Below are 25454 nucleotides of genomic sequence, written 5' to 3' on the forward strand. Positions count from 1 at the left end.
CAATCAGCATGATTTTGAACCACAGCACAATTAAAGAAATACATTTAAAGTGATCAACTTAAATAGGGTTTTTTATTTAAAAGGCTAAAAAAAAAAAAAAGGAGGAAACCCAGGCAGGTCCTTTAAATGAGCAGTCTGCAGACTGGTATGACGTGCTCCTTGTTGCCCACCTGACCTGACACCATGAGTGTAGCCTGGATACCAGACCGCTCTGGGTTCCAACAATGCTACACTGTTCCCTGGTAGAGAAAACAACATGTTGGATAGACCAGAAACAGACTGCTGGATTGGCTACTCTGTGCACTCCCAAAAAGCTTGGTGCAATTTTCTCCCCTCCCCACCCCAGGGACAAAGTTCTTATGAAAAGGGCCTGGTTCCATTTTAGTTAGTAGCTCCTTCCCTTAGCACAATCCAATTCAGACTCTGAATAGACCAGATGAAAGAAATAAAACAACAGCTCCACCTGGCCCTCCAATATACTCAGAGGTGCATCCATACATTTTACTGTTCCAGCCCTTCAATAAGACCAAAGGGACATCTGCTGCTAGGGGAAGAGGGTAGTGTTCTGATTCCTGTTTTCTGACTGTGTCCTGATTTTTCACCCTTCTCCTCCAAGTTTACACTCCTGACCCCCCCACCCAAAAGCAACCCTAACGTGTTAGACATACTGCATAGAGAGAACTCCCATATTGAGTCCAATACTTTTCCAACCACAAGGGGGAGCCAATGAGTGCACGCTGTGGAGGAGAAGGGGCTGAATCAGACGACAGCATTCCTCCCCCTCATCCTGAGTTAAGCGCTGTCTATCACTTCCAGTTGGCTGAAGGTTGTAATGAGGTTGTAGTGTAACTTCTCCTCCTCCGTCAGCTCCATGTTGCCCGGGCGCACCACCACCACTACGTTTACACCCGCGTCCTCGGCTGCCTTGGCCTCTGAAGGGAGCAACACAACACACTCCCTGTAAAACCCCCATCCTTCAACACAACACACTCCCTGTAAAACCCCCATCCTTCAACACAACACACTCCCTGTAAAACCCCCATCCTTCAACACAACACATTCCCTGTAAAACCCCCATCCTTCAACACAACACACTCCCTGTAAAACCGCTCATCCTTCAACACAACACACTCCTCCCTGTAAAACTTCAACCTCACCCTTTAACACAACACTCTGTAAAACTAGTTACAGCACTGCTACACTAAAATGATGGCGTTGCATCTTCTCGGGGAAGCCCTCACTCTGCTGAATTGCAGCACGCAGCACTAATACAGTCACTGCTTTAACTCACAGATAAAACAGCCTTTTCAAATGCTTTTCTGGATTAGTGCAAGGGCACGTGACTTCAGATATCAAAACTGAATCCATTTTATATTGATTCTCCTTCATGTTACCCAGTAGGTTAATGAGAACATGCGTGTCCTTAAAACAGTCTATAATGGTATTCAGGGCAGGCCATTTGACTGACAAGTGGAAAATTCCACTGTAGAATTCCGTCCTGGCTAAGGCCTTCAGAGCTTCGGAGGCTGGTCCTGCTGTGGCTCAGTGTGATTTATGGAAATAGCGTTCGTTGTTCTGCTAATCTGACTGCAACCACACTTACCCCTTGTGACATCTGTCAGGAACATGATTTCCTCGGGCGGGCAGCCGATTCTCTCTGCAATCCTCTCGTAACTTTTACTTTCAACTTTAGCGCCTATGTTGGTGTCGAAGTGGCCATCAAACAGCTGAAAGTATGGAGAAAATCTGCAGTTAGCTGCCTGGGGGTTTATTACAAATTACCATTGAAATTACTGTGTGTTTGCTAGGAACAATAAAAAGTAAATGAGGAGTTCCTTACATCTAGTAGGTCTCCTTCTACTGAGTATCCAAACAGTAGTTTCTGAGCCTCCACGCTGCCAGAGGAGTAGATATAGACTTTCAGGCCCTGCCGTCTCCACCTTCTGATGGATGGGACCACATCCTGGTACACTCTGGTACGCACACACACACACACACACACACACAATAATCCCTCCTGTTCAATGGGGTGAATCATCAGGACTCTGACATTTTGAATGTCACAAGTGGTTAGAAACCCACAATGGAGCTTTACATCAGTATAGAACATCTATTGGGGTAAAGGAGCTTTTGGTTTTAAACACCCTACAACAAGTTTAAATTTTTTTTTTTTCATTATCCACAAACAGTAATAAAACTATGACAAAAAAACACGAAGAAATGCTAACAGTAAATGGCCTAGTGTGTCTAGGGCTCTTCGCGGCTGCCTCCGGTACACGTGCTTCTGCAGCATGGGTTAAAATCCATCCAACGCCACTCTTCCCCTGTTCCACCAAAACAACTCCCTTCAGATGAACATCTCAGGGCTCTATGCTGCCACTCTTCCCCTGTTCCACCAAAACAACTCCCTTCAGATGAACATCTCAGGGCTCTATGCTGCCACTCTTCCCCTGTTCCACCAAAACAACTCCCTTCAGATGAACATCTCAGGGCTCTATGCTGCCACTCTTCCCCTGTTCCACCAAAACAACTCCCTTCAGATGAACATCTCAGGGCTCTATGCTGCCACTCTTCCCCTGTTCCACCAAAACAACTCCCTTCAGATGAACATCTCAGGGCTCTATGCTGCCACTCTTCCCCTGTTCCACCAAAACAACTCCCTTCAGATGAACATCTCAGGGCTCTATGCTGCCACTCTTCCCCTGTTCCACCAAAACAACTCCCTTCAGATGAACATCTCAGGGCTCTATGCTGCCACTCTTCCCCTGTTCCACCAAAACAACTCCCTTCAGATGAACATCTCAGGGCTCTATGCTGCCACTCTTCCCCTGTTCCACCAAAACAACTCCCTTCAGATGAACATCTCAGGGCTCTATGCTGCCACTCTTCCCCTGTTCCACCAAAACAACTCCCTTCAGATAAACATATCTCAGGGCTCAATGCCGGCATTTTAGCCCCCCAAACATTTAAGAGCACAATTTAATTGCTGGGGTAGAGATTTTCCTCTAGTGCTGATAATTAGCCACATCAATTATGGACAGTAACAGCTGAAAACACACTATACATGTGTATTGCAGAGGATCCATTTATTTTTTTAGTATGAAAGCAACTTTTAAAAAAAAGCAATAACTTTTTTTCTGCTTTCAATCAGGCACATTCTTCTCTCCAATACAAAAGAAAGTAAAGCACAAAGTTTTCTGTCAATATACCTAGTAATATACATTTGTCTAAAGGGGACACGATAAATTGTGTTTTACATTTGCTCAAATTTATTTTGTTTTGGGATTTTATCAACGAATATTACAAATACTCACAGAGAAAAAAATGGCAGTCCATTTCAATGATACAAATTATGTTCTAACTCAATATTATGTTTGCGATGAAGCTGGTACAATTGCTGCATTAAGGCAACATTTACAGAATGAGCCAAGCCCTGTAACTTCTTTTCGCTGATAATCAAATGAGCAAACTACATCCGGACCACCACCGGACATCCTGTCAAGTTTTGTATTTAACCCAATAATGGCTAAACAGGTTTGGGATCATTTCAATGATCAGACAGTAGCTGAGAGCCAGTAGTCTGAAACGTGAAATGTGTTTCTGATATTTTGCTGTGGAACAGATGAAAGATGTATTATATGATATGACATACGCTCCCAACGAGGACAGATCAGAGCTCTCACATCCATGGTTCTCGGTTCAAATCTATTTCAATTTATGAACAAAATTGTGTTAAAAATCAAACGTAGAATCGCGTTCATCCTCCTAAGGTAATTCCAGCCTCTGACTAAGCTAGGCTACGATTGGCTTGTTGAGTTGCGCATCGCATAATTGTATCAGTCGTTGTGTGTGATTACCGATTATGAATTTAAACAGCAGAATCATTAAAACTGTAAGACCCTTGTTTTTCTGGGTAGAAATTGGTAACCACGCAAGTACGAAAACGTCATTTCATAAATTCCTGCACCAACAACGTCAGTCGCATATGTGATTAAAATTGTATCACTCTGCATCCCCTCTCCCTCCTCATTCACTATCCCGCACCCCACCCCCAAATCCCTCCTGACCCTTACCCACCCCCACTGAATGGAAAGAGATAAGCGGATCGAAGGCATTATGCAGAATGTGAAAAATTACAGCTCTGAATCTTCTAAATAGGAGCTGCTGCTAGATCTTACAACATTTGTTTAGACTGTTGCTCAGCATTCATGGAGTTCTCTACAAATGTAGGGTGTTTGACAGTTTTGCTGAGCCGCAGATTAGTTGATGGGACCTCATTACGCAGTGAGGAATGTAATCTTGCAATTTGCGCACACAGCTCTGAGCTATGTTAGCTGTGAAGTATTAACTGCATCTATAGAAAATTTGCACTGAAATCAAGTTGTGACTAATCCCTGACTCACTACAATCAAACACGCCACAACAGCGTCACCGTAGAAAGAACAATTCTGGCTACTTACTCGCCTTTGATTCTCCCGGCGGCGTAGGCCGCCCTCCACATGTGACCCTGCAGCTGTTTCAGTGCTGGTGTCTTCCTGTCTGAAGCCATCTGCCACAGCACGTTGTCCACCACCTCCCTGATGGCCTTCTCCTCATCGGTGTGCACTGACTGGTCCAGGACATGCTGCGCACATGCTCGGTTCAGACGCAGGTCCTCCTCAACCTAATGTGATGAGAGGGTTCATCAGGGGGACGTTCATTAATGAAAAGAAAAAAGAAAACACAGCGCATGAATGACATGTTGGGGCCACAAGGGGGATCATCCAACATTGACATTGAGAATTCAATGCTGGCCTCTGCAATCTTATCGATTAACCCCCCACCCCCATCAAAGACTGAAAACAGACCGCATTTGGTGGGCAGGAATTCCAATTATGGTAGTCAACTCTATAATGAGAACAGATTACAGTTCTGCATTCTCCAATTCAATAAACTCACTTAAGGAAAGATCTTGTTAGCTCCATTCACAGACCACCAAACTGCATCTCATGGCTAAGTTTACATTAGTACTATTATTACTGGCCTGAATGACCCAGATCTTTTTTCTACTAATCCTTCTGACCAATCACATCAGATTGTTTTTTGCAAAAAAAGGTGTGTGTGAAATGTGTACTTCAGCAACTGTACCTTTCGAAAGTACTTTTAAGCAAATGTTTTTGTAATTCTGCTAAATGATTATAATGTAAATATACTGTATATATGAACATACAGTGCTTTACACATTTATTGGCATCCTAATTAAATATAAACAAAAAAAACGCTGTGAAAAATGTAATTGTCATCGGCTTGATTTTACACTCATAAAAATCCTAGTAATCTAACCTTAGAGTGAACATTTCTGAAGAAAAATAAAATCATCATCAAGAAATTTGTATTTTATTTCAAAACATGCATGCCACACTTATTGGCACCTCTGCATTTAGTACAGTGAATCAATTAAAGGTTAGATTCTAATTATTTTGTTCAGTGTAAAATCAACCTGATGAATACATTTTATTTCTAAATCACAGCCCTTTGTGCTACGGTGTCAATAATTCTGGAAGACTTTGTACATTTTAAAAAAAGATAATTATTTAACAAAAATATGTTATAATAGGTGGAGAAGGGACTTACTCCCCTCTTGAGATCTGGAGGGTCTCTGTGTCACACATTTTAATGGCAGACTTAGATTTAGAAAAAATTCATTTTTGTATATTTGCTACTTTTGAGTCATCTCTGTGAACAGGTCATCATAGATAAGAGCCTGCAGGCTTCAAAGACGCAGTGCATATCTAAGTTTGGAAGCTAACCAAATACACCCATTATCTGGGGTCTAAATAGCAGTATATTCCTTTGTAAACCCATTGGATTATGAAGGAAACAATATTACGGAAATAAAAACAGGAAATCCTACATCCATTAAGGGTCTTAGTAAAGTAAATCCCTGCAGTAAATAACGATCAACAGTAGCTAACTACTAGTTTGGCTGTTGACTGACACCCAAGTGACGGACAGCTTATAAATGTAACGTATTTCTGGAGCATTCCACACACCGGTTCCACACAACCTAAATCTATTTTGTTGGATATTGTCTGAGATTGCGTGCAGTCATGACTGCTCATCACTTTCCAGTTTAGAATAAAAAACTGTTACCTGTTTCTTCAGAAGATGCACGTCTTGTTTGCATTCATCTTCTTCCCAGTGCGCCGACAAATGCTCTTCAAGATGATCTTTGATGTATGGGAATAAAATGTCCTGTAGTACAGAAGGAAAATACCACGGTTAGCATGTAGCCAGCTGTCATTAGCTTATCCATCGATCTAGCAAAACATGCAACTTGATACCCATAGCACACCCAACAAAAAACGTGCATTTGTCTCGGTTTATTATCATAGCTACCTTTACAAACGTTATTGGTGTCGTAGTTCCTTCAATATCCAGCAAAATAGCGGATGTGTTTGCAGGAATTGAAACCATGGCCATTTTTTATAGCTGAAGCCGCCTATCTACTGTACTGTACTAGCTAACTTTTACTCGCTCTTCGGATATCCAGGCTGGAGAACAGCGACTAAATCCCCCCCCAAAAAAACTACAAATTCCTTTTAAAATCTCTTTAGGTTTCCTTTCAATTAACTAGATAATGGTGGACAGTGCCGGCTCGTCAGCAGGCATAAAGCAGTCAGGTCCATTGAATGTGCTCAACACATGAAGCGTGTAAACGAATAGCCGGGAGCCCAGGAAGTGTTCAGTTTCCACCAAGGCGGTGATGATCATTACAGCCACGAGGAAAATTCACCATGGAAGTCTATTAATAATTATTTATTAAAGTAACCATTAGACTAGCTAGGTTAGGAATGTCAAAATACACAGTTAACTAAAGAATCATAACAATGGTCATTTTACTAATGTTTTTTTAAAAAGCATTGTGAAGTTATCAAGATTAGGGCCACGTGTTCATGCGGTTTATTTTCGAAATAAAGTCCTCCTACAAAAAATGTTCTCTGAAATGTTGCTTTCAGTTGAAATTTATTTTAACATATAGGTACAAAAGTTTGATTTTTTTTTCAAACTCTTAAGTATGACATTTTTTTTTATTACCTCATGGGGGAAAAACACCAATACTTCATCAATAATTATTCATGGTTTAGAATTACTGTCAAGTCCAAACAGAACATGTTTTAAACGTTTTAAGATGTTACCACAATCAGTAGAACTGTATCCAAGGTCATACTATTCAGATTTGCATAATTATAAACTTTTTCTATTGGCTTATAATGTACTTCTATTTGTTGTCAATTGTTTTTTTTATGATTTGACTGAAAAATATCTTCTCTGTGACCCTCTGTCCTTCATTCTGACATGCTCGGTTAACTACCCATAATGTGATTAAAAGAATAAATAATTATAGCAGGTTACCAGTTAATCCTGTAGACTACACCTTTTCTTTAACTAGACCCACATTGTTATAATCACTGTCTGCAAACCATTAATTCACAAACTCTTCATATTGTAGGTCTGTTGTTTTAAAGATTTTAAAATAATCTATAGTGTAATATGTGTTTATAAGTCAATAAGTGTAACTAGTCTATAGAAATGTCATAACTATAATCATGCACCACACATATAACAATGCACACAATGCACAATGTTTGAAAATCCTAATGCTTTAGAACCTGCACCTGACGTAAAGTAATTTGGGGGACAGTGTGATTTAGTAGAATGGAAATTAAATTGTCACAGATATGTTTGAATGTTAGTAAATTCATTGATATATACCTTATTGTTAAAAACATACGTTGAGGTCCTTATTACAATGAAAATATTCAACATACTGTATATAGTAACAAAAAGACGGTATAATTGCACAAACAGAATAGTAGTAAGAGAAACTAAAAATCTTTGCTGATTGCTAATGCAAAACAATGACTTTTATATTGAAAATATTTTGAGCGAACAGAACCTGTTAATGTTGCATATTTTTGCTGATGTCACAGAATTCTTTTTGTGGTTGTGTGCAAGGAAGCACCGACTGTCAGAACTGGAATCCCTTTATTTACCAAGTACATTTACACATAGCCAGAATAGTACATGGTGTAACGATGCTGTTAGTACTGCACAACAAATATCAATACAAAAAATCTACAATTAGTTTTTTCCCCAAACCAGCCAAGTCAAAATGTGTAATAACTTGCATTTTGCATTAATATTTTAGTATGTTCCCGCTCCGGCATGTAGCCTTGGACAAGTAACAGGAAGGGTTGTGAGGTTCAAATCCCCGAACAGACAAGGTAAAATATCAGTTGTTCTGTCTTTGAGCCAGACAGGCAACCCTAATTCCTCCATGAATGCTTTCTGCCATCATTGCACCTGTACGAGGTACCTCCGTGGACCACGGACCACAGATTGAAGACACTTGAGTGTAGAATAAATATTTGCAGTATCTGTTTTGAAGAAATGTTTGAAACAACTTTCAGTTTCTGGTCTTCCTTAAAATAATAAAAATTGAAATCGTAAAAGCATTAATCAAGCATACCGTTTTGAAGCAAAAAAATGTATTTACTGTGATCCTTTCAATAGTTTAGCCAGGTCAAACATCTCCGAATAATAACCTTCAGTAAAATTAAGAAATATTTATAATCAGGAAGTCATTTGAAATACTGTTGATCTGGGATCATCTATAAAATTCACAATTATAATCGTATTCATTTTAGGTAAAACCTCTGAACTGAGCTCTGATCAGTGCCTTTTTAGCAATCTGCAGCGCCTCCCAACGGCACTAACACCACAAACATCTGCGTCACTCTTTACCACCCTGTCCGCCCTTGATGTCAGCCATTTTACATAGTAATCGCCACTGAATTCGGCCAAAAAGTAGCTAGCTAGCTATCAGGATTAAATACATATTTATTGCTAGCAAATAACCACCGAAGAGCGAAAATGGAGACCGAAGGTCAAGTTGACTTCAGCACAGATGAGTTTCCAGAGGGCTCCAAGATCAACGCAAGTAAAAACCAGCAGGATGACGGGTAAGCAACTAGCCAAGTGCGGTACCTTGGTAGCTTGTATGCGTAGTTTGTTTTTACCAGGGCTTTACAAGTACTATAACGTTAGCTACATTTAATTAAGTGGCAATATAATGGACTGATAATACTTAACGTCTGTGGTTCTAACTAGCCAGTCCCTATTCTTATCATTCACGCATTGGGTATTATCAGTTGCTAACGTTAGCTTGCGTCATGTCAACTCAAAGTTCACTTGGCTAAGAAACTACAGTCAATGGGGAAACCAGTTTGGATATGTCAAAAAAAAAAAACGGTCACCGCGATGTATAGCTATTTTTTCCCAAAAAAAATTATTAGCAAAAATTTGCTAACAATTGCCGTCGGTGTACAGTAGTGTTGGTGGTTGGGTATTGCCGCTGTTTTTGTTCTCGTGCACTGCTACTTCTGACCATGACAGATAGAACAAACATACACTTGTCCTGAGCATACTCACTTTGGCCTCCAGGGCTAGAATCGGATGCGTGACTGTAGTGACGATTTAGGATATTGACAAATGATAACCGTAAACAGGTTTTACTGTTCTAGTTGTAATAATTACGGCATAAACATCTTGCAGGTGCACACTGTCAATTAATTAACTCTATGGTAATTTTGTCATAGTTGTTGACTCAGCTTTTTAGCTTAAAGATTACTGAAGTCTGAAATATAAAAGTTGTCAGTAACAGTTAAGGACGTAGTTAAACAACTGCCCTTAATTCTACATCCCCAGCAAGATGTTCATCGGAGGGCTCAGTTGGGACACCAGCAAAACGGACCTCACAGATTACCTGTCAAAGTTTGGAGAGGTTCTGGACTGCACCATCAAAACAGACCTAATGACGGGCCGGTCCCGAGGATTCGGCTTTGTCCTCTTCAAAGATGCAGAGAGTGTAGACAGGGTAAGAACAGGCACAGTACAGGCTGGTTTACTTTCATTTCTACAGATACAAATTGAAGAGCTATATAGTTGTCATCCATGCACTTTATTGAACAACACACACACACTTTATAGCACTAAAACCTTTTTCGGAACACAGTTACAAGAACTTGGCAACTAATAACACAGTCAATAATGGCAACTAATAACATTTTAGTCAATTAAAGTTGCATCAGAATAATCTGTACCCTTCTGAATATTCAGTATTGTTTCCCTGACAATTTTGCAGATTGATGTGCTACATGTTCTGTTAATCCCATTAATGGTATGGTAGCAAGATATATCTTCAGAAATGTAAAAACTTTTAAAAGCTAAGAAAATGCCGGTTCAAAATTATATCCAGAGAAGGTTGTCTGCATTTTAAAGGTGTAGTGTGCCCTAATAGATATACAACTGTCATAACTGAGGCGGCACAATCGGTACATCTGAAAAGGTTAGCACTGTATTATGTGCAGGTGTTGGAGCTGAAGGAGCACAAGCTGGATGGGAAGCTGATTGACCCAAAGAGGGCCAAAGCCATGAAGGGGAAGGAGCCGCCCAAGAAGGTGTTTGTTGGAGGCCTCAGCCCAGACACCCCAGAGGAGGAGATCAGGGAATACTTTGGTGCTTTTGGAGATGTACGTTGTAGTGACAATGCTTGTATGGTCAATGTCTTTTTTTGTATTTTGTAGAATTTAGGTATGTTAGACCTACACTTAAAAAAATAAGATTCATTTCCCCTAAACAAGAGTGGGGGAATGTAGCTCACCAGCTCACAACCCTCGAGTCAGTTGTGGGATTAAACTGGGTCGTTGACAGGCACGTCTTCATTGGGAGACATCCCACGATAGCATTTGTGCCACCCTGGTTGTTTTCACAAACTTCTCAGCTGTTTTCATCCACACGTTACTGCACAAAGCACATTTGGGCAGAGGTGTCTGGGAACAAGATCACATGACGTGCACAATTTGTGTGGCAAAAAACAAGTGTATGTGCTGTGTACTGTGTAGCTGTGGATGCTAACAAGATACACTGGCAAATAATGTATGAGGAGGAAGTGAAACGCAAGTTACCGCTTTGTAAAAATTGTATATGACGTGAGCCACATGAAATTGTTTAATTTAATTGTGACTGCTGAAACTAAAAGCCAACTGGCCATGTAAAATGAAAGCCAGGGAACTGGCATGAAGAATGCAGCAGACACTTTGAAACATGAGTGGATACGAGTCAGCAAAGCAGGACATGGTTCTCTTTTCCACATAATTATGGATGCTATTTTCCTTAATTCCTTAAATAGCCAAACTTTTGATTGGACTTCACTAGTCCTAATATTCATCTTCCATTGGTGATGTTTAAATTAGTTAACAGTTATTGTTGCCCAGCTTCACTGGGAGAGTTACTACTACTACAACAGGTAGGCTTAAGACAGGCTTCCCCAAATATGCTTGTGTTAAATTTCATTTCTTACTAAAAAGGCTTGTCTGGCTGCCATGCCCAACTATTCTGTTTTGGATAGCTATGCTTGCGTGTACGAGTGGGGATGCAGTGCCCAGATAATTCATGTCTATGATGCATTCGTAATATCAATTGACCAAGGTTCTAACAAAATGTTATATTAAACAATGAATTTCAAAATTCTAATGGGGAAAAAAATGCTTTTGTATTGTTGAATTCCATTTTAATAATGGCAACCCAGGGTGATTTTGTTTGGTTAGCTAAGGCCACAACTGTAGCAAGTAAGTAAACTTGCTTGGGGCTCTGCACTCTAGAAAACTGCAAGCACCACATCATGCCACATTTTCCAGAGTATGCGAAGCCCCTTTGTTGTAAGTTAGAGAAAAAAGGGGCAATGTACACTGCCGTTTGAAAGTTTGGTGTCACTTCGAAATGTCCTTGTTTTTGGAGGAAAATCTTATTTTTTTTCTCCATTACAATAACATCAGATTGATCAGGAACACAGTGTAGACATTGTTAATGTTGTAAATGACTATTGTAGCTGGAAACTGCTGATTGTCAATGGAATATCTACATAGATGTACAGAGGCCCATAATCAACAACCATCACTCCTGTGTTTCAATGGCACGCTGTTTGCTAATCCAGGTTTAGCATTTTAAAAAGCTAACTGATCATTACAAAACCCTTTTGCAATATGTTAGCACAGCTGAAAACTGTGGCCTTTAGACTAGTTGAGTATCAGGAGCATCAGCAATTGTGGGTTCAATTACAGGCGCGGACAGGTAGAAAATGGCCAGAAACAAAGAACTTTCTTCTGAAACTCAGTCTATTCTTGTTCTGAGAAATTAAGGCTATTCCATGCAAGAAATTGCCAAGAAACTGATGATCTACTACTTCCTTCACAGAATTGTGCAAACTGTCTCTAATCTGAATAGAAAGATGAGTGGGAGGCTCCGGGGCACAACTGAGCAAGAGGACAAATACATGAGTCTAGTTTGAGAAACAGACACCTCACAGGTCCTCAACTGGCAGCTTCATTAAATAGTACCCGCAAAACATCAGCCAAAGTCAACAGTGAAGAGTTGATTATCGGATGCTGGCCTTCTAGGCAGAGTTGCAAAGAAAAAGCCATATCTCCCACTGAAAAGATCAAAGAACATTCGTCAGACTCAGACAAAATGAAAAGATGCCGGAGGAGTGCTTGACACCATCTGTCAAGCACGGTGGAGGCGATTTGATGGTCTGGGGGTGCTTTGGTGGTGGTAAAGTGGGAGATATGTACAGGGTAAAAGGGATCTTGAAGAAGGCTATCACTCCATTGTGTACAAACATGCCATACCCTGTGGATGGCACTTGATTGGAGCCAATTTCCCCCTACAACAGGACAATGACCCAAAGCACAGCTCCAAATTATGCAAGAAGTATTTAGGGAAGAATCAGTAAGCTGGTATTCTGTCTATAATGGAGTGGCCAGCAACAGTCACCAGATCTCAATCCTATTGAGCTGTTGTGGGAGCAGCTGGACCATATGGTACATAAGTGCCCATCAAGCCAATCCAACCCAACTTGCGGGAGGTGATAAAGGAAGCATGGGGTAAACTCTCTTCAGATTTCCTCAAAAAATTGACAGCTAGAATGCCAAAGGTCCGCAAGGCTGTAATTGCTGCAAATGGAGGATTCTGCAAATGGAGCAAAGTTTGATGGACACTATTTAAACTAAAAATCATTATTTCCAACCTTGTCAATTACTATATTTCCTATTAATTTTGCTTTATTTTCTATTCAAACTTAATGTATGCTTTCATGGAAAACAAGGACATTTCTGAGTGACTCCAATTTTGAACAGTAGTTTGTAGATGTAATATTTACATACCTCCCCCACCCTTTTCACCCCTCTCTTTCCCAATTGTCATATCATGGGGCTTTGCAGTCACTTGTCACCTAGCGGCAGTCATGGCTCAAACCTAGACTGTGCTGGTCAGCTTGGTGCAATGACAAAACACCTCAGACTGCTGTGGCACATGGGAGGCCTCTTTTACATAGTCCACCTGTCGTCACGTGGTATAACATTTTTCATCCTGTGTTGTTTCAAGATTGACAGCATCGAGCTTCCCATGGACACCAAAACCAACGAGCGACGCGGGTTCTGCTTCGTGACATACTGTGAGGAGACTCCTGTCCAGAAGCTATTGGAGTGTAGATACCACCAAGTCGGAAGCGGAAAGGTAGCTGGATTACACTTATTTACAGTGACCATTTGAACTGTTACAAATCTTGTGCTGATATGCAAAATAATTCATAATATTCCTGTGCTATTTAACCAAGTTCAGACCACTTACTTTAAACCACGAATAATAACATGCAACTTTATTTGAAGAAAGTGTCAGTGCTGTATTCTGGCCTGCAGAAGTGTTCTGGTTCATGGATTGTTTTCTCTGCAGTGTGAAATCAAAGTGGCCCAGCCCAAAGAAGTGTATAGACAGCAGCAACAACACAGAGGAGAGAGAGGGGGCTACGGAGGTGGGAGGGGAGGAGGAAACAGGGGCCGGGGACGAGGAGGTATGTAAAGATACATTAACTCCATGACACTGAAGAATATATATCAGAACATTTTTTACGGTCAATACATTTTATTCTTCCACAAGGGAATTTTTTGTTTGGCATTTGACACAAGGGACAGTAACAGTACTGAAGCAATAAAGGACTTCACAGTAGAAAATCAAAATGCCTTTGAAAACAACGATACAGACTTGTGACATTGAACTTCTCTGTTGTCTCCATCTAGGTCAGAGTAGCTACAACCAGGGTTACAACGGCTACTACAGCCAGAACTATGGTAGCTACGGAAACGGATACAGCCAGGGCTACAATGGCTACACAGGCTATGACTACTCTGGCTACAACTATAATAGTTATGGTTATGGACAGGGATACGACGACTACAATGGTAAGCTACACTATTGATGCCGACTATCGAAACAAGCAGTGCCTTTCAGCCCCGAACAACAACTCATGTACTTCTAGCTAAGACATTGACAGGTGGAAAATTACTCTCCTTGTATGTACTCAATAGCTCTGGAAAAATAAAACATGTCTGGAATGCTGCCTGCCTTGGGTCTCTTTGCTCTGGTTCATGGTTGTGAGAGGTGTCTATATCCAGGCAGTGCACTATTTTATAAGAGAACACTTGCAACAATAAATGTAATTAAGCCATATAAGAGGACATTTGTATTGCACACACACTTCTTAACAGTACTTGTTTTCACTTTCCTGGGTATGTAAGGTAAAATGGCTAAGATGTGCTCTCTTAGGTACATGCGTCTTGACCACATGGTTGTTAGTTTCTGCACGGACACTCATTCCCTTTGAAAGTCTGAGCCAAAATAACACAATTGGATACAACAACACTGCAGGCTACTTGCTTCCTGACAGGGAGATGTCTGAATGCAACTTCACCTAAACAAGGAACATGAACTTTAAAAGCCTCCCATGCACCTCAACTTCCATTTCAACCGTATATTTGACTGACAACACCCTGATAGATTTCCTTCTGCAACTTTGTTTTGTGAAGAAATCCTGTCACACTCAAACTTCCTGACCTCTAACCTTTAACCCTTGACCTTCCGATAGGTCAGCAGAGCAGCTATGGGAAGGCCTCTCGAGAGGTCACAACCCACCAGAACAACTACCAGCCTTACTGAGCTGATCTGATCCAATCCAACAAGACCTGCATAGACTTCTGGTAAGACCACCGTCGCTTTAGCTTTGACCTAAAGAAAACCTTAAAGATCAATAGACAATAAACAATTACTCTAAAACATGTCAAGTGAGAAAGCAAGTGGTTACCATTACCATGCACACCCCCATTCTGACAGATAAAACTAAAGTCGTGTCTATAGATCTTTAATTGCAAGAATGCTTGTGTAGAGGTTTGTCTTTTATTAAGCTCTCCAGAAAAAACATAGGTGTTTTTCTGTAGATTCTCCTTTTTTCCCTTGCTTTTTAACAGGTGTTCATAAGGAAATAACATAAAGACACTTGATAGCATTGTTAACAGGTAAAGTACTGCTAAGGGTACAGAGTAAGGACCTGTCCTTAGATTTCCTTTCCCTTTCCTAACTCTGATGTTGTACCTTGTTTGTACCTGCCAGCGAGGACTTCATTGCAGGCCGTGTGTCGCCTGACCACGACAATCTCTGGGCGTCGCACATAGCGGGCAGAGAGCACGGCATGCACAAGAAAACGCTGTCCTGTGGTATGGTCTCTTCACACTTCCTGTAACCAGCGATAAACAAAAAGAAACATAAGAGAAAAGGGAAAAATGAATCTTTTTTTCAGTTTTAAAGTGATTGCTTTAATGATTTGTCTGAAATTGATTTTTTACAGGATATTAATTGAAACAGTGTAAAAATGTACTTTAACTTGTATTTGTGTATTCTCTTTTAATTTGAGTGGTCTTGTGTTTCAGTTCTGGAGCATCAGTGGTTTTTTGTTTTTGTAATGAACCCTTTTCTTAAATTGCTTAAACTCATAATGCTTGCTTTTTCTTTATAGCCCTTAGAGAACTTCACTTGATAAACACCCAAAACTTTTTTTAAACTTAGGTGTTAAAGATCATATGTAAACCAGCTTTATGATGCCATAAAAAGCTGACTACTCAAAATTGAATGAGCTATTTTGCGTATCTGGCTTGAAACTTCAACCAAAGTTGTTACATCATACCTTAGGTAGGGTCATGTTTGGGCCTGCTCCTTAATGGTGAAATTGACCCACCAATTCATCGGAGCTGAAGCTTTTGCTGGCCAGTGAGCTGTTACAGGAAAGGTTACAGAACCTTGGTGAAGCTGTGCGTTCTACATATGATCTTTAAAACGGAATACGGAGAGAAACAAACTTAATAGTTTAAAGTTGACAGCACAAGCAGAAGTTAAAACAGTGAAACATGGAGGTGAAAAGTTCACTGTGCCCTACAGAGTTCCAGCTGTTAACAACCAGTGTGTTGTGTCCTTGTTTGCAGATGGGCTAGGCTGGCTGGAGAATGACCCTGTACCCAGGTGCCAGCTTTTGGGGATGATTCCTATCCTGTCCACCGATCGGCTCATGTTTTAAACACCAGACCCTTATTTTGCTTCCCACATCTTAGCTGAAGCTGACATGATGACATGCAGCTTGTCTGACTTTGTAAATACAGAGGTTGCTGTTTTTTGTTTCCTGTTCTTCCCACCCTTTTCTCTTTGTTGTGTACTCTGCTGAGATTGTAGGTCTAGGTTTCATCCTGATTTAATGTGTTCTTATGACCTTGATTTTCACCTTGTCCTGTGATTTTAAACTTGGAATTTTCTTTAAATTTTTTGGATAATGGTATTATTAAAAGTGGGTACAAAACTGACATAAGCTTGACTTTGTCTTTTATATTCTGTTCTGCATTTCATAAGTCCATAACTTTGGCTGTATTTTCTGACTTGAACAATAAATCTTGTACCAAGTGTTTATCGCGACGTGAGAATAAATACTACCACACGTCTGTATATGAAAGGAGTCAAATTTAGTCGTGTAATAAAGGTCATACTCCTTTGTCATCCAAACCACACTTAACTGCCGCACAGACAGCTGTTCAGTACTGTAAGTTTCCAAAGCATGGCATACGTGTGTTTAGAAATGCACCTCCCAAAAACAGTACTCCCACCATTTTATACATGACGCCATTTATGTTTAACATTACGTAGCTAGCTTACTGAAGCATATTATCTGTGAACTGACAGTATATTGCTAAAATAATGAAAGTACTATAGATTATTCCGAAATCATAAGAGTCAGTCACCCGTTGTCTACTATTTGTTGTTTTTCTCCGTTTTGGTCTATACTAAACAAGAGACTAACCTGGGGAGAAATATAACGATTCCCAGTTAGCTAGGGAGCAATCTTATCTAACAGAGGAACAGATTAGAAAGCAGCAACGCTCGTGCAAACACAACTTCGTTAGCGGCTGATGAGCTAGCTAGTTAGCCGTTAGTGCAACATCAAAAATGTCGGAGGACCTTGAAACCGGGGAAGATTCAACTCTGGTGAAAATGGAGGATGATGGAAAGTCTAGCAGCGAGGAGCAGATACCGACAGCTGCAGAGGGCAACCAGACAGGAGAATCCGAGGGATCAAAGATTGATGCCAGCAAAAACGAAGAGGATGAGGGGTGAGACGTTTTAAAGTATAAGCTAGCTGTAGTGTTTGTTCAGCTTCGAAAGACTGACAATTCCTAGCTGATTGTATTTTTTTTATATAATTTTAAAGCCGTGTCGCTAATTTTCTACCTTCAATTAGGAATAAATTGAATGCCAGTACCTTAATGTCACAGGCAAAGAAGTATGATAGTACCTTCTTGGCAGATCAGATCAACTGCATCTTTGTCTCGCTGCTGTCGTCAGGTCACTAGAACCTTCCATCTTGCTTCCATAAACACATGTTTGCTGAATTTTGGGACGTGTATAAGAAACAGTGTTCGCGTTTGGAAGGTGATGCTACCTCTGGGAACGTTTTAGTGTCGACATATGAGATTGTTATTAGGTAACCTATTTGTTAACATCATCCACATTTTTTTTGCCGAAGCAAAAACTCTGAAGGGGGGTGTGGTATATGGCCAATATAACATGGATAAGTACTTTTCTAAAAAAGTATTACTCATTACGGAATGGATTCACCAATAATGATATATTGCCAATATACCAGGACTAGCGCTGTGACCAGACACTTCGCAATGCGTTGACCCTAAGATAATAAAGTTAAGCTGTGAGAACTGATCTTAGCTGTGATATATTGGCCTGAATGCTGATTTGCTGATAGACATGGCATATGCCACCGTATACCAAGGCTGTGACATCACATCACTTCAACTCTTAGCCGTTTTATATTGGAGATATTCCACACCTGTATATTATGGCTTTCAGTCAATCAGCATTCAGGATTCAAAATACCTGGTTTATAGTAAACTATAATTTCCTTTATGTATTGCCTATATAGACCAATGAAGCCATTGCTACAGTAATCTTATTAATTCTAATGATTCCATTGACCCTAAACTATGACAGTGTCTTGTGTTCCCTATCTAATGGCTGCAACTCATTGTTTCCTTTCTTTCTTTACATCACATGGGTGAAAAAAGCAGATGAGAAAAGGACTTTGGAAGAGAACCTGAACACAGTCCTTGTGCTGGAATTTGGTATGCAGAACTGAAATATCTGTATCTGTCTCTAAATGCAGCAAAATGTTTGTGGGTGGTCTGAGTTGGGACACAACAAAGAAGGATTTGAAAGATTACTTCTCCAAGTTTGGGGAGGTGGTAGACTGCACTCTGAAGCTTGACCCCATGACAGGCCGGTCCCGGGGGTTCGGCTTTGTCCTGTTCAAAGCAGCTGACAGCGTTGACAAGGTATTCCTGATTGGATTCAGTAGTGTTGATTATTCTGGAAGATTGTGTGAATCATGAAGGTAAAACAATTTTTCTCATTCTCTTCATTATATGAGGTCACTGTGGCATGGCAGCAATGGAATGGAAATCTTATACGCCACATCTGGTTCTTGTGGTTGTTTTTCTCTGTGGCTTGCTTCTGGTAGGTGGTCTTACAGAAGGACCACAAGTTGAATGGGAAGGTGATTGACCCTAAGAAAGCCAAAGCTATGAAGAACAAAGAGCCCATTAGGAAGGTCTTCGTTGGCGGTCTTTCCCCAGATACTCCAGAGGAGAAGATCAGAGAATACTTTTCTGCCTTTGGAGAGGTAGGATACAGTATACTTTCATTTAACTCTGTCAGATGTTCCTCAGACATTTTTATTGTCTGGCCACTATGCTGAATGTTTGGAACAGATCTGACTAAACCAGTTAGCGGAACAAACTTGACTGTGTTCACAGAAATGCCTGCCTTCTAAACATCCAAACCTCACTGAATAAGGGGGTTTATTCTATTCAAGGACTGTCTTTGTGAACAGGTGGAGTCCATTGAGCTCCCCATGGAAACCAAAACCAACAAGAGACGAGGCTTCTGCTTTGTCACCTTTAAAGAGGAGGATCGGGTGAAGAAGGTCATGGAGAAAAAGTACCACAATATAGGACTAAGCAAGGTACAACACAGTACAACCAAACTACACCCTCTGCCAAAACTACCCACAGACTATGTTTTGAATTTCAAAGCCAGTTGGCCTTTGCATTCAATGGATGTTTTTCAGATGGCATTTCCTTGCCAGGCCCAGTTGCTCTATTTCCTTATTGTTACTGAGAATTCCCAGTCGTAGCTTAGAAGCATGAGCTTTTTCCTTCCTGTCTTCAGTGTGAGATAAAGGTGGCCATGTCCAAGGAGCAGTACCAGCAGCAGCAGCACTGGGGAGGTGGGGGGGGCGGCAGAGGGGGATACTCCGCCAGGCCTCGTGGCAGAGGGGGTAAGTTGGCTGGATAGTTATACTAGTTTCTTGTACCAATATTTTGCATATATAGAGTAGTATTGTAATTACGTGTGTAAGGCTATTTATTGTGATGAATATTCAATGTTTGTCACATGTTTCTGTGATCTGTTAAAATGGGCGAACTGGCCAAATGGGCTACCTTGTGGATCTTGTGTATTTCAGGACCGAATCAGAACTGGAACCAGGGATATGGCAACTACTGGAACCAAGGTTACGGCAACAGCTACGGCAATAACTATGCCAATTATGGCTACAACAACCAAGGCTATGGTGGCTATGATTACTCGGGTTACAACAACTATTATGGCGGATATGGTGGAGACTACAGCAGTATGTTATTGCATTCTCTCACAGAAGCACTTTAAAAAACTGTTGTAAAGGATGTATGTAATTTGTTGTTTTGCGCAACATCTTGTTTTGTTTTCCTTTGTGGCTTATATTTTAGTGTTTAACTGAAATCCTGCCATTCTGTATAAAAAATAATATTACCCATGTTTTGCCTATCCTAAATGATGAAATAATCAACAGAAATATATCAGGAAAACTGCTGATTTTGAAGGCATCTTCAAAACATTTTATCCAAGAGATATACCTATTGAATATCCATGTCCTTTTGGTGTTTCTGTCCCATCAGCAGATCAGCAGGGTGGTTATGGGAAGTCCCCCAGACGAGGTGGTCACCAAAACAATTACAAGCCATACTGATGTCGCAGACATTCCACACGCAGACAGGTATGTTTAGAAGTCAACCACAACAAACCTAGATACATTTTACCTACCTCTGTATAATAATGGTATCCGTCTAAATGTTTTTCTCTTTATAGTTTTTCACAGCACCTGAAGTGCTTTACAGTAGTGGTAACATAGAGGCTACAGTCTTTTTTTGTGACAAATAATTTTAACAGCCGGCCTTCTGCTGCCTCTTATGAGCCATTTTGTAATTTTAAAGTTAACAGGTAAAGTACCACTACAACAGTAAAATGAATACCAAGATTTAAGGATTTACAAGGAAAAGAGAGTGAAAGAGAGAAAAGAAGAATGTTGTCTCCTAACTTTGACATATACCTTGTTTGTACCTGCCAGCGGAGCTTCCTTGCAGGCCATGAGCTGACCTCCCCGGTACTCACTGGCCCGCTCAATGCGGACCGGGTACGAGAGGCGTACACTCTCGAATGCCGCCATTTGGTATGGTCTTCCAACATCCTGTCTCAGCATTGTAAACCAAAACAAAGTGGGACATACCCAGCTTTGTCCTCTTTACTTTCTAAATTGGTTTAATTTCTGTAATGTTTTTTTTTGTAATGTAAAATGTAAATACAAATTATGTAATTTCAATGTCATTTTTTACAGGCCCTTACTCCCCTGTCAAGTAATGGTAAAATACAAAATGATACTGAGAAAAATAACTACTTACTTTTCAAAGGACACAGCTTTCTCTGGATTTTCCAGTGTATTTTAATATATGTATAATTCCTAATGATACCTGTAATTCTTGCTTTTCTTTATTTAGCTCTTGTAGCAGTAATAGCCAGTAGTCCATGAGCTAAAACCTGGTTTGTACTTGGATGCCACTACGTTGGAGAAGTGCGTTATTTTTGTACTTGTATTGTTTGCTTGTGTTACTGACAGCGGTGGGAAAGCTTCTCCTTTAAGCATTGTTAATTTTCCTCTAACAAAATTCTCTTTTTAACCTTTTGAAAAAGTATCAAAGTATTTCTCTACGTTTCCTGGTAATTTGCATGTAATGTTTTTTTTTTATGTGTATCTTTTTGACCAATTGAAAGCTTTACTTATTGATTTTTTTGTATTTGGTCTTTGACCTCTTCAATTTGTCACACTTCAGGATTTCTAGCTTATGGACTAACTTGTTTTTTAATTCTTAATTGTAAAAAGTATTGCTATGAATATTCCATTGTGTTTTCTTAATGGACATGGTAAAGACGGGGGACTCCTTTAACATGTAGTTGTAGCCCTACTAGTGTGTTGTAACCTTCATCATTAACCGTTTAACTCGTTTGTCTTTTTCAGGCTACGAGGCGATGGAAAATCAAAGGATCTTCTGGAGGATCATTGGCAGACGAGGTGAAATGTTTCAGTCAAGAATTTATTTTATTACGGACGGATTGGTTACGGACAGAGTCAAAGAATTCAGTTGAACTACGTACATATATTTTCAGCGTTGTATTTGATTGTTTCTTCTTGAAACTTTTAAAAGCTTTGCCTGTTTGTCTTGTGTTGTTACACTGGGTGAAACCAATATACAGTTACTGAATTTCATTGATTAGTCACTTATACTGAATGATAATCCGTATTATGTTCCATGTCACTTTCTGTTAAGTCACTGAAACCCTAAAAGAAATACAAGGGGGAAATTTGTATTGGATAAATCAAATTGGATTGGTCAGGGCAAGAAAAAGGGTATCAAGAAGCACATGTACACAGGCTATTAAATACATTTCTATACTTCATTGTAGTTATTGCAAATACACGTTCAGTTAATTGATACCTGATATGGTTATATTTACACAGGATTGTTAAACATGCAGAAATGCTTAAGAAAAAAATTAATACTAAAATGTGTCTGAAATAAATTTTGATTAAAACTTGATTTAAAAAAATCTGAATAGGAAGTACAGTGTGAACTTATTTTGCTACATTAGACTTCATCCCTAGGACAGTACAATGATAGTGGAGTGTACTGTAACATAGTAACGAGTGAAGTATTATTTGATTATGGCAGCCAAATATATAAATCATCCAGTTTGAGGAATTCATTGCACACTTACACTGTGAGATGAGGCCCCTTAACTGTAATGTTAGTGGTGATAACATTTCTCTATTATCTATTTTTTTTAATTGACATAAATACACAAAATGTATCTACAAACATTATGTTTATCAAAAACTGAAATCAACAGATCCATATAATCTAAAAACAATCAAGTCCAGGATGCTTATTTACAGATGTCATAATGTCAAATGTTATTTCGTCACTTTACTATACAGAATTCACTTTGAATCCGCCTTAGAGAATACAAAACCTAAGTTTCATCGAAATCAAAACATGGCTGTCGGTGATTATGGTTCATCCTATCCATTTTAGTGGTACTGTTGGAGTCTGCCCCTATGTTTAGGTGGGGATGACACCTGTAGCAAACAGGATGATAAGGATGACGATGATCAGAACTATCACTCCAATAATGATCATCATCTTGATATTCTTCCACCAGTACTTCCGCGCTACACGCGTAGACGTCTTTTGAAAGGTGTCTGCCTGAAAATGGGAGGAAATAATGGAAGGTTTAGACAAATAAACAAAATTTAAGCAGAAACAGACAAGCAATGTGAAGCAGAATGGGTTTTTTTTCCCCTCAAAACTTGGGGAACCAGTTTAGATTCGAATAAAAACACTATTGCCATTATTTTATAATACTTACAGTTGCTTGGAGGTCGTGTGTCTTGTCGACCAAGTCATCTAGCCTCTCTCCCCTCTCCAGAACTTTATTAATGTTGTCTTTGAGTATAACTTTGACTTCATTAACTTGGCCCTGCACTGAATCCAGTTTAGAGGAGGCTGGCTGTTGAGAATTGTAGTCAGCCTACATAGAGGAAGATGAAAGGAAGAGAATCTGTTCTGAATATCAACATATCAGGTAGGACATACTGTAAAGACTATCTTTACAATACTGTGACACTAGTAACTACTATGACTGTAGGAAAACACGACCCATTTCACAAGAGAGCATCTCAATTACAAGGGAGAACATGTATCAGTGTGGAAATTTGCATCACATTTGGCAATAACACTAACAACATAGGAGGACTCACCAATATCTATTCATGGTAGCACTTATATCTATTGATATAATAAGTACACACGTTTTATAAGTTATTAATTGTTACTTGCAAATTTGTTTATGTTATTAACCTAGTAATTCAACTTATGGAGTATTTTATGAATTTTTATATAAAATAAATGAGATGTTTAATGTAGGTCCTAATAAACTACTATTAGCCTAGATGTTTCTTGTGGCCTATCCTAAAGTATTTAAGGGTCCATGTGTATGAATTTTACTGTAGTACTAGCATAAATACAACAACAAATGAAAAGACATCTGCAATTAATGTTTTAAGTTAATGTTTCAAATATTTGCTTGAAATATTCCCCATTCCCCAGTTATTGCTAAATAGTCCTGCAGTAGTATGATGTGACACTTTGCTGATGAAACAATTTCTTTTGCCAGAAAGTGCTGACATAAGCATTTTGTGGCACTGGTTTCTCTATGAAAGTGTGGATTGCAGACACTCTTAGAATATTCTAATTTTGGTTTACCCAGAACTAAAATATTGAGTCAATTCTGGCTCCATATGTATTAAAGATTTAGGTTTTTTTTTTAACCCTAGCACTCTTAAATGAAAATGCAAGATTTAAAAAAAATCCCCCAGACCTGGCATGTCCAAATAATCAGTGACAAAGGACCTTGGTGGTCCCAATTAGTTATTGCCAAAAGCAGAGTAGCTAAAGTGTTCTACCTTACCTGGGGTCCACACAAAAGCTGCTGTCTATGCAAAGGAACTGCTATCCTTGAGAGGATAAGAGCAGTCCATAGACTGTTTACTGTGTAACAAAACTCATCTGAATTTTTGGACTTCAGAGCTATTCCTTTAAAATTACCCTGCGAAGCTTAAAGGCCAAGCAAAGGATCTACAAAAACTGGAAGAATTTAAAGGTTACACATGGAATATTTATATCTATCACGAGTCATGAGTAAAGAAGTAATAAGAATCCACTAGAGTAAAAACTGTCAAGTTTGGTCAGATTTGTGCCACCTAAATCCATTTTTTATTATTAGTTCAATCCATCAAATTTATTTATAAAGCCCTTTTTACAACAGCAGTTGTCACAAAGTGCTTTACAGAGACACCCGGCCTTAAACCCCAAGGAACAAACAACAGTAGTGTTGGATTTCCATTTCCATTTAATTTATAGTGTAGTATGCAGTTATAAAGTTAGTTCTAAAGTTCTATCCAATTCACTTCCACAGTATACATGCGGAAGCATGTAGTTCAATAACAGCAGGACATACAGAATCTGAAAGCAGGCCAAGCAAATATTGCTTTAACGCTAAGCCATTCCTTTATTGACACTCACAGCTAGGTCACCGATTTCTTTAGTCTTAAAGGTACTGCCAATGTTATAGACCTATGGACTCTATTCCACATTCGAATATATACACGCAGGTCACATGTTAAATAACAGGATTCACACTCCGTGCTCTGTGTGCCTCTTTTTCCTAGCATCCATAATCTAACTGCTCAGCTCACTATAATGCAAACAGTTCCGATAACTTGTAGCCTCTAGGCATATTACTAACGCACAACTTCCACTTCACTAAAGTAAAAAAAAGGAATTCTTACCATATCAGAAAAGTAGATCTACAGCAACTGTCCGGAAACACAGAATTAATCCAAAGGCTAAATATTTCACAAACACGTATTCTTCAGACTAGCTACTAGCATAGTAACAAAAGTAGAGTAAAAGTAAAGTAAAACTTTGCTTCAGACAGCTTTGGAGGAAAACAAGCGGGTACAGACACAAGTTCCGCACAGG

The 25454-nt window shown here is 39.6% G+C and overlaps 4 protein-coding genes across 13 annotated transcripts; 2 read left to right on the forward strand and 2 right to left on the reverse strand.

Moving 5' to 3' along the window:
* Nucleotides 1-55: 55 nt before the first annotated feature.
* enoph1 (enolase-phosphatase 1) lies at nucleotides 56-17928 on the reverse strand. 2 transcript variants are annotated; one of them, XM_010877426.5, is made up of 7 exons: nucleotides 17765-17928; nucleotides 15526-15667; nucleotides 6133-6234; nucleotides 4461-4663; nucleotides 1841-1973; nucleotides 1604-1727; nucleotides 56-932 (listed from the first exon to the last, which is right to left on the reverse strand). In XM_010877426.5, exons 2-7 carry the CDS (start codon nucleotides 15622-15624, stop codon nucleotides 793-795), a joined length of 801 nt encoding a protein of 266 aa, XP_010875728.1. In that variant the 5' UTR covers nucleotides 15625-15667; nucleotides 17765-17928; the 3' UTR covers nucleotides 56-792. The 2 variants fall into 2 exon arrangements, with proteins under 2 accessions (XP_010875728.1, XP_010875730.1); XM_010877428.5 differs by lacking the exons at nucleotides 15526-15667; nucleotides 17765-17928 and adding an exon at nucleotides 6379-6879 and having other exon boundaries at nucleotides 57-932.
* On the forward strand, nucleotides 8766-16781 carry hnrnpdl (heterogeneous nuclear ribonucleoprotein D-like). 2 transcript variants are annotated; one of them, XR_002197802.3, is made up of 9 exons: nucleotides 8766-9005; nucleotides 9751-9919; nucleotides 10413-10574; nucleotides 13486-13617; nucleotides 13834-13951; nucleotides 14178-14339; nucleotides 15023-15134; nucleotides 15544-15647; nucleotides 16410-16781. XR_002197802.3 is itself a non-coding variant. In XM_010877430.5 (8 exons), exons 1-7 carry the CDS (start codon nucleotides 8917-8919, stop codon nucleotides 15091-15093), a joined length of 903 nt encoding a protein of 300 aa, XP_010875732.1. In that variant the 5' UTR covers nucleotides 8767-8916; the 3' UTR covers nucleotides 15094-15134; nucleotides 16410-16781. The 2 variants fall into 2 exon arrangements, 1 of the variants encoding a protein (XP_010875732.1); XM_010877430.5 differs by lacking the exon at nucleotides 15544-15647 and having other exon boundaries at nucleotides 8767-9005.
* Nucleotides 16956-22316, forward strand: hnrnpd (heterogeneous nuclear ribonucleoprotein D). 8 transcript variants are annotated; one of them, XM_020053288.3, is made up of 8 exons: nucleotides 16987-17582; nucleotides 18647-18815; nucleotides 19001-19162; nucleotides 19355-19504; nucleotides 19711-19819; nucleotides 20006-20173; nucleotides 20478-20575; nucleotides 20927-22316. In XM_020053288.3, exons 1-7 carry the CDS (start codon nucleotides 17419-17421, stop codon nucleotides 20546-20548), a joined length of 993 nt encoding a protein of 330 aa, XP_019908847.2. In that variant the 5' UTR covers nucleotides 16987-17418; the 3' UTR covers nucleotides 20549-20575; nucleotides 20927-22316. The 8 variants fall into 8 exon arrangements, 6 of the variants coding, with proteins under 6 accessions (XP_019908849.2, XP_019908851.2, XP_019908847.2 ...); XM_020053289.3 differs by having other exon boundaries at nucleotides 21872-22316; XR_002197799.3 differs by having other exon boundaries at nucleotides 16990-17582; nucleotides 20478-21427; nucleotides 21872-22316.
* On the reverse strand, nucleotides 22293-25449 carry si:ch73-234b20.5 (vesicle-associated membrane protein 8). The gene is given in 3 exon segments (NM_001303715.1): nucleotides 22293-23117; nucleotides 23281-23442; nucleotides 25262-25449. Coding segments are annotated over 3 exon segments (309 nt in total). The 5' UTR covers nucleotides 25265-25449; the 3' UTR covers nucleotides 22293-22973.
* Between the last annotated feature and the right edge of the window lie 5 nt (nucleotides 25450-25454).

This window comes from Esox lucius, chromosome 14, assembly GCF_011004845.1.
Source record: "Esox lucius isolate fEsoLuc1 chromosome 14, fEsoLuc1.pri, whole genome shotgun sequence".
Taxonomy (NCBI): Eukaryota; Metazoa; Chordata; class Actinopteri; order Esociformes; family Esocidae; genus Esox; species Esox lucius.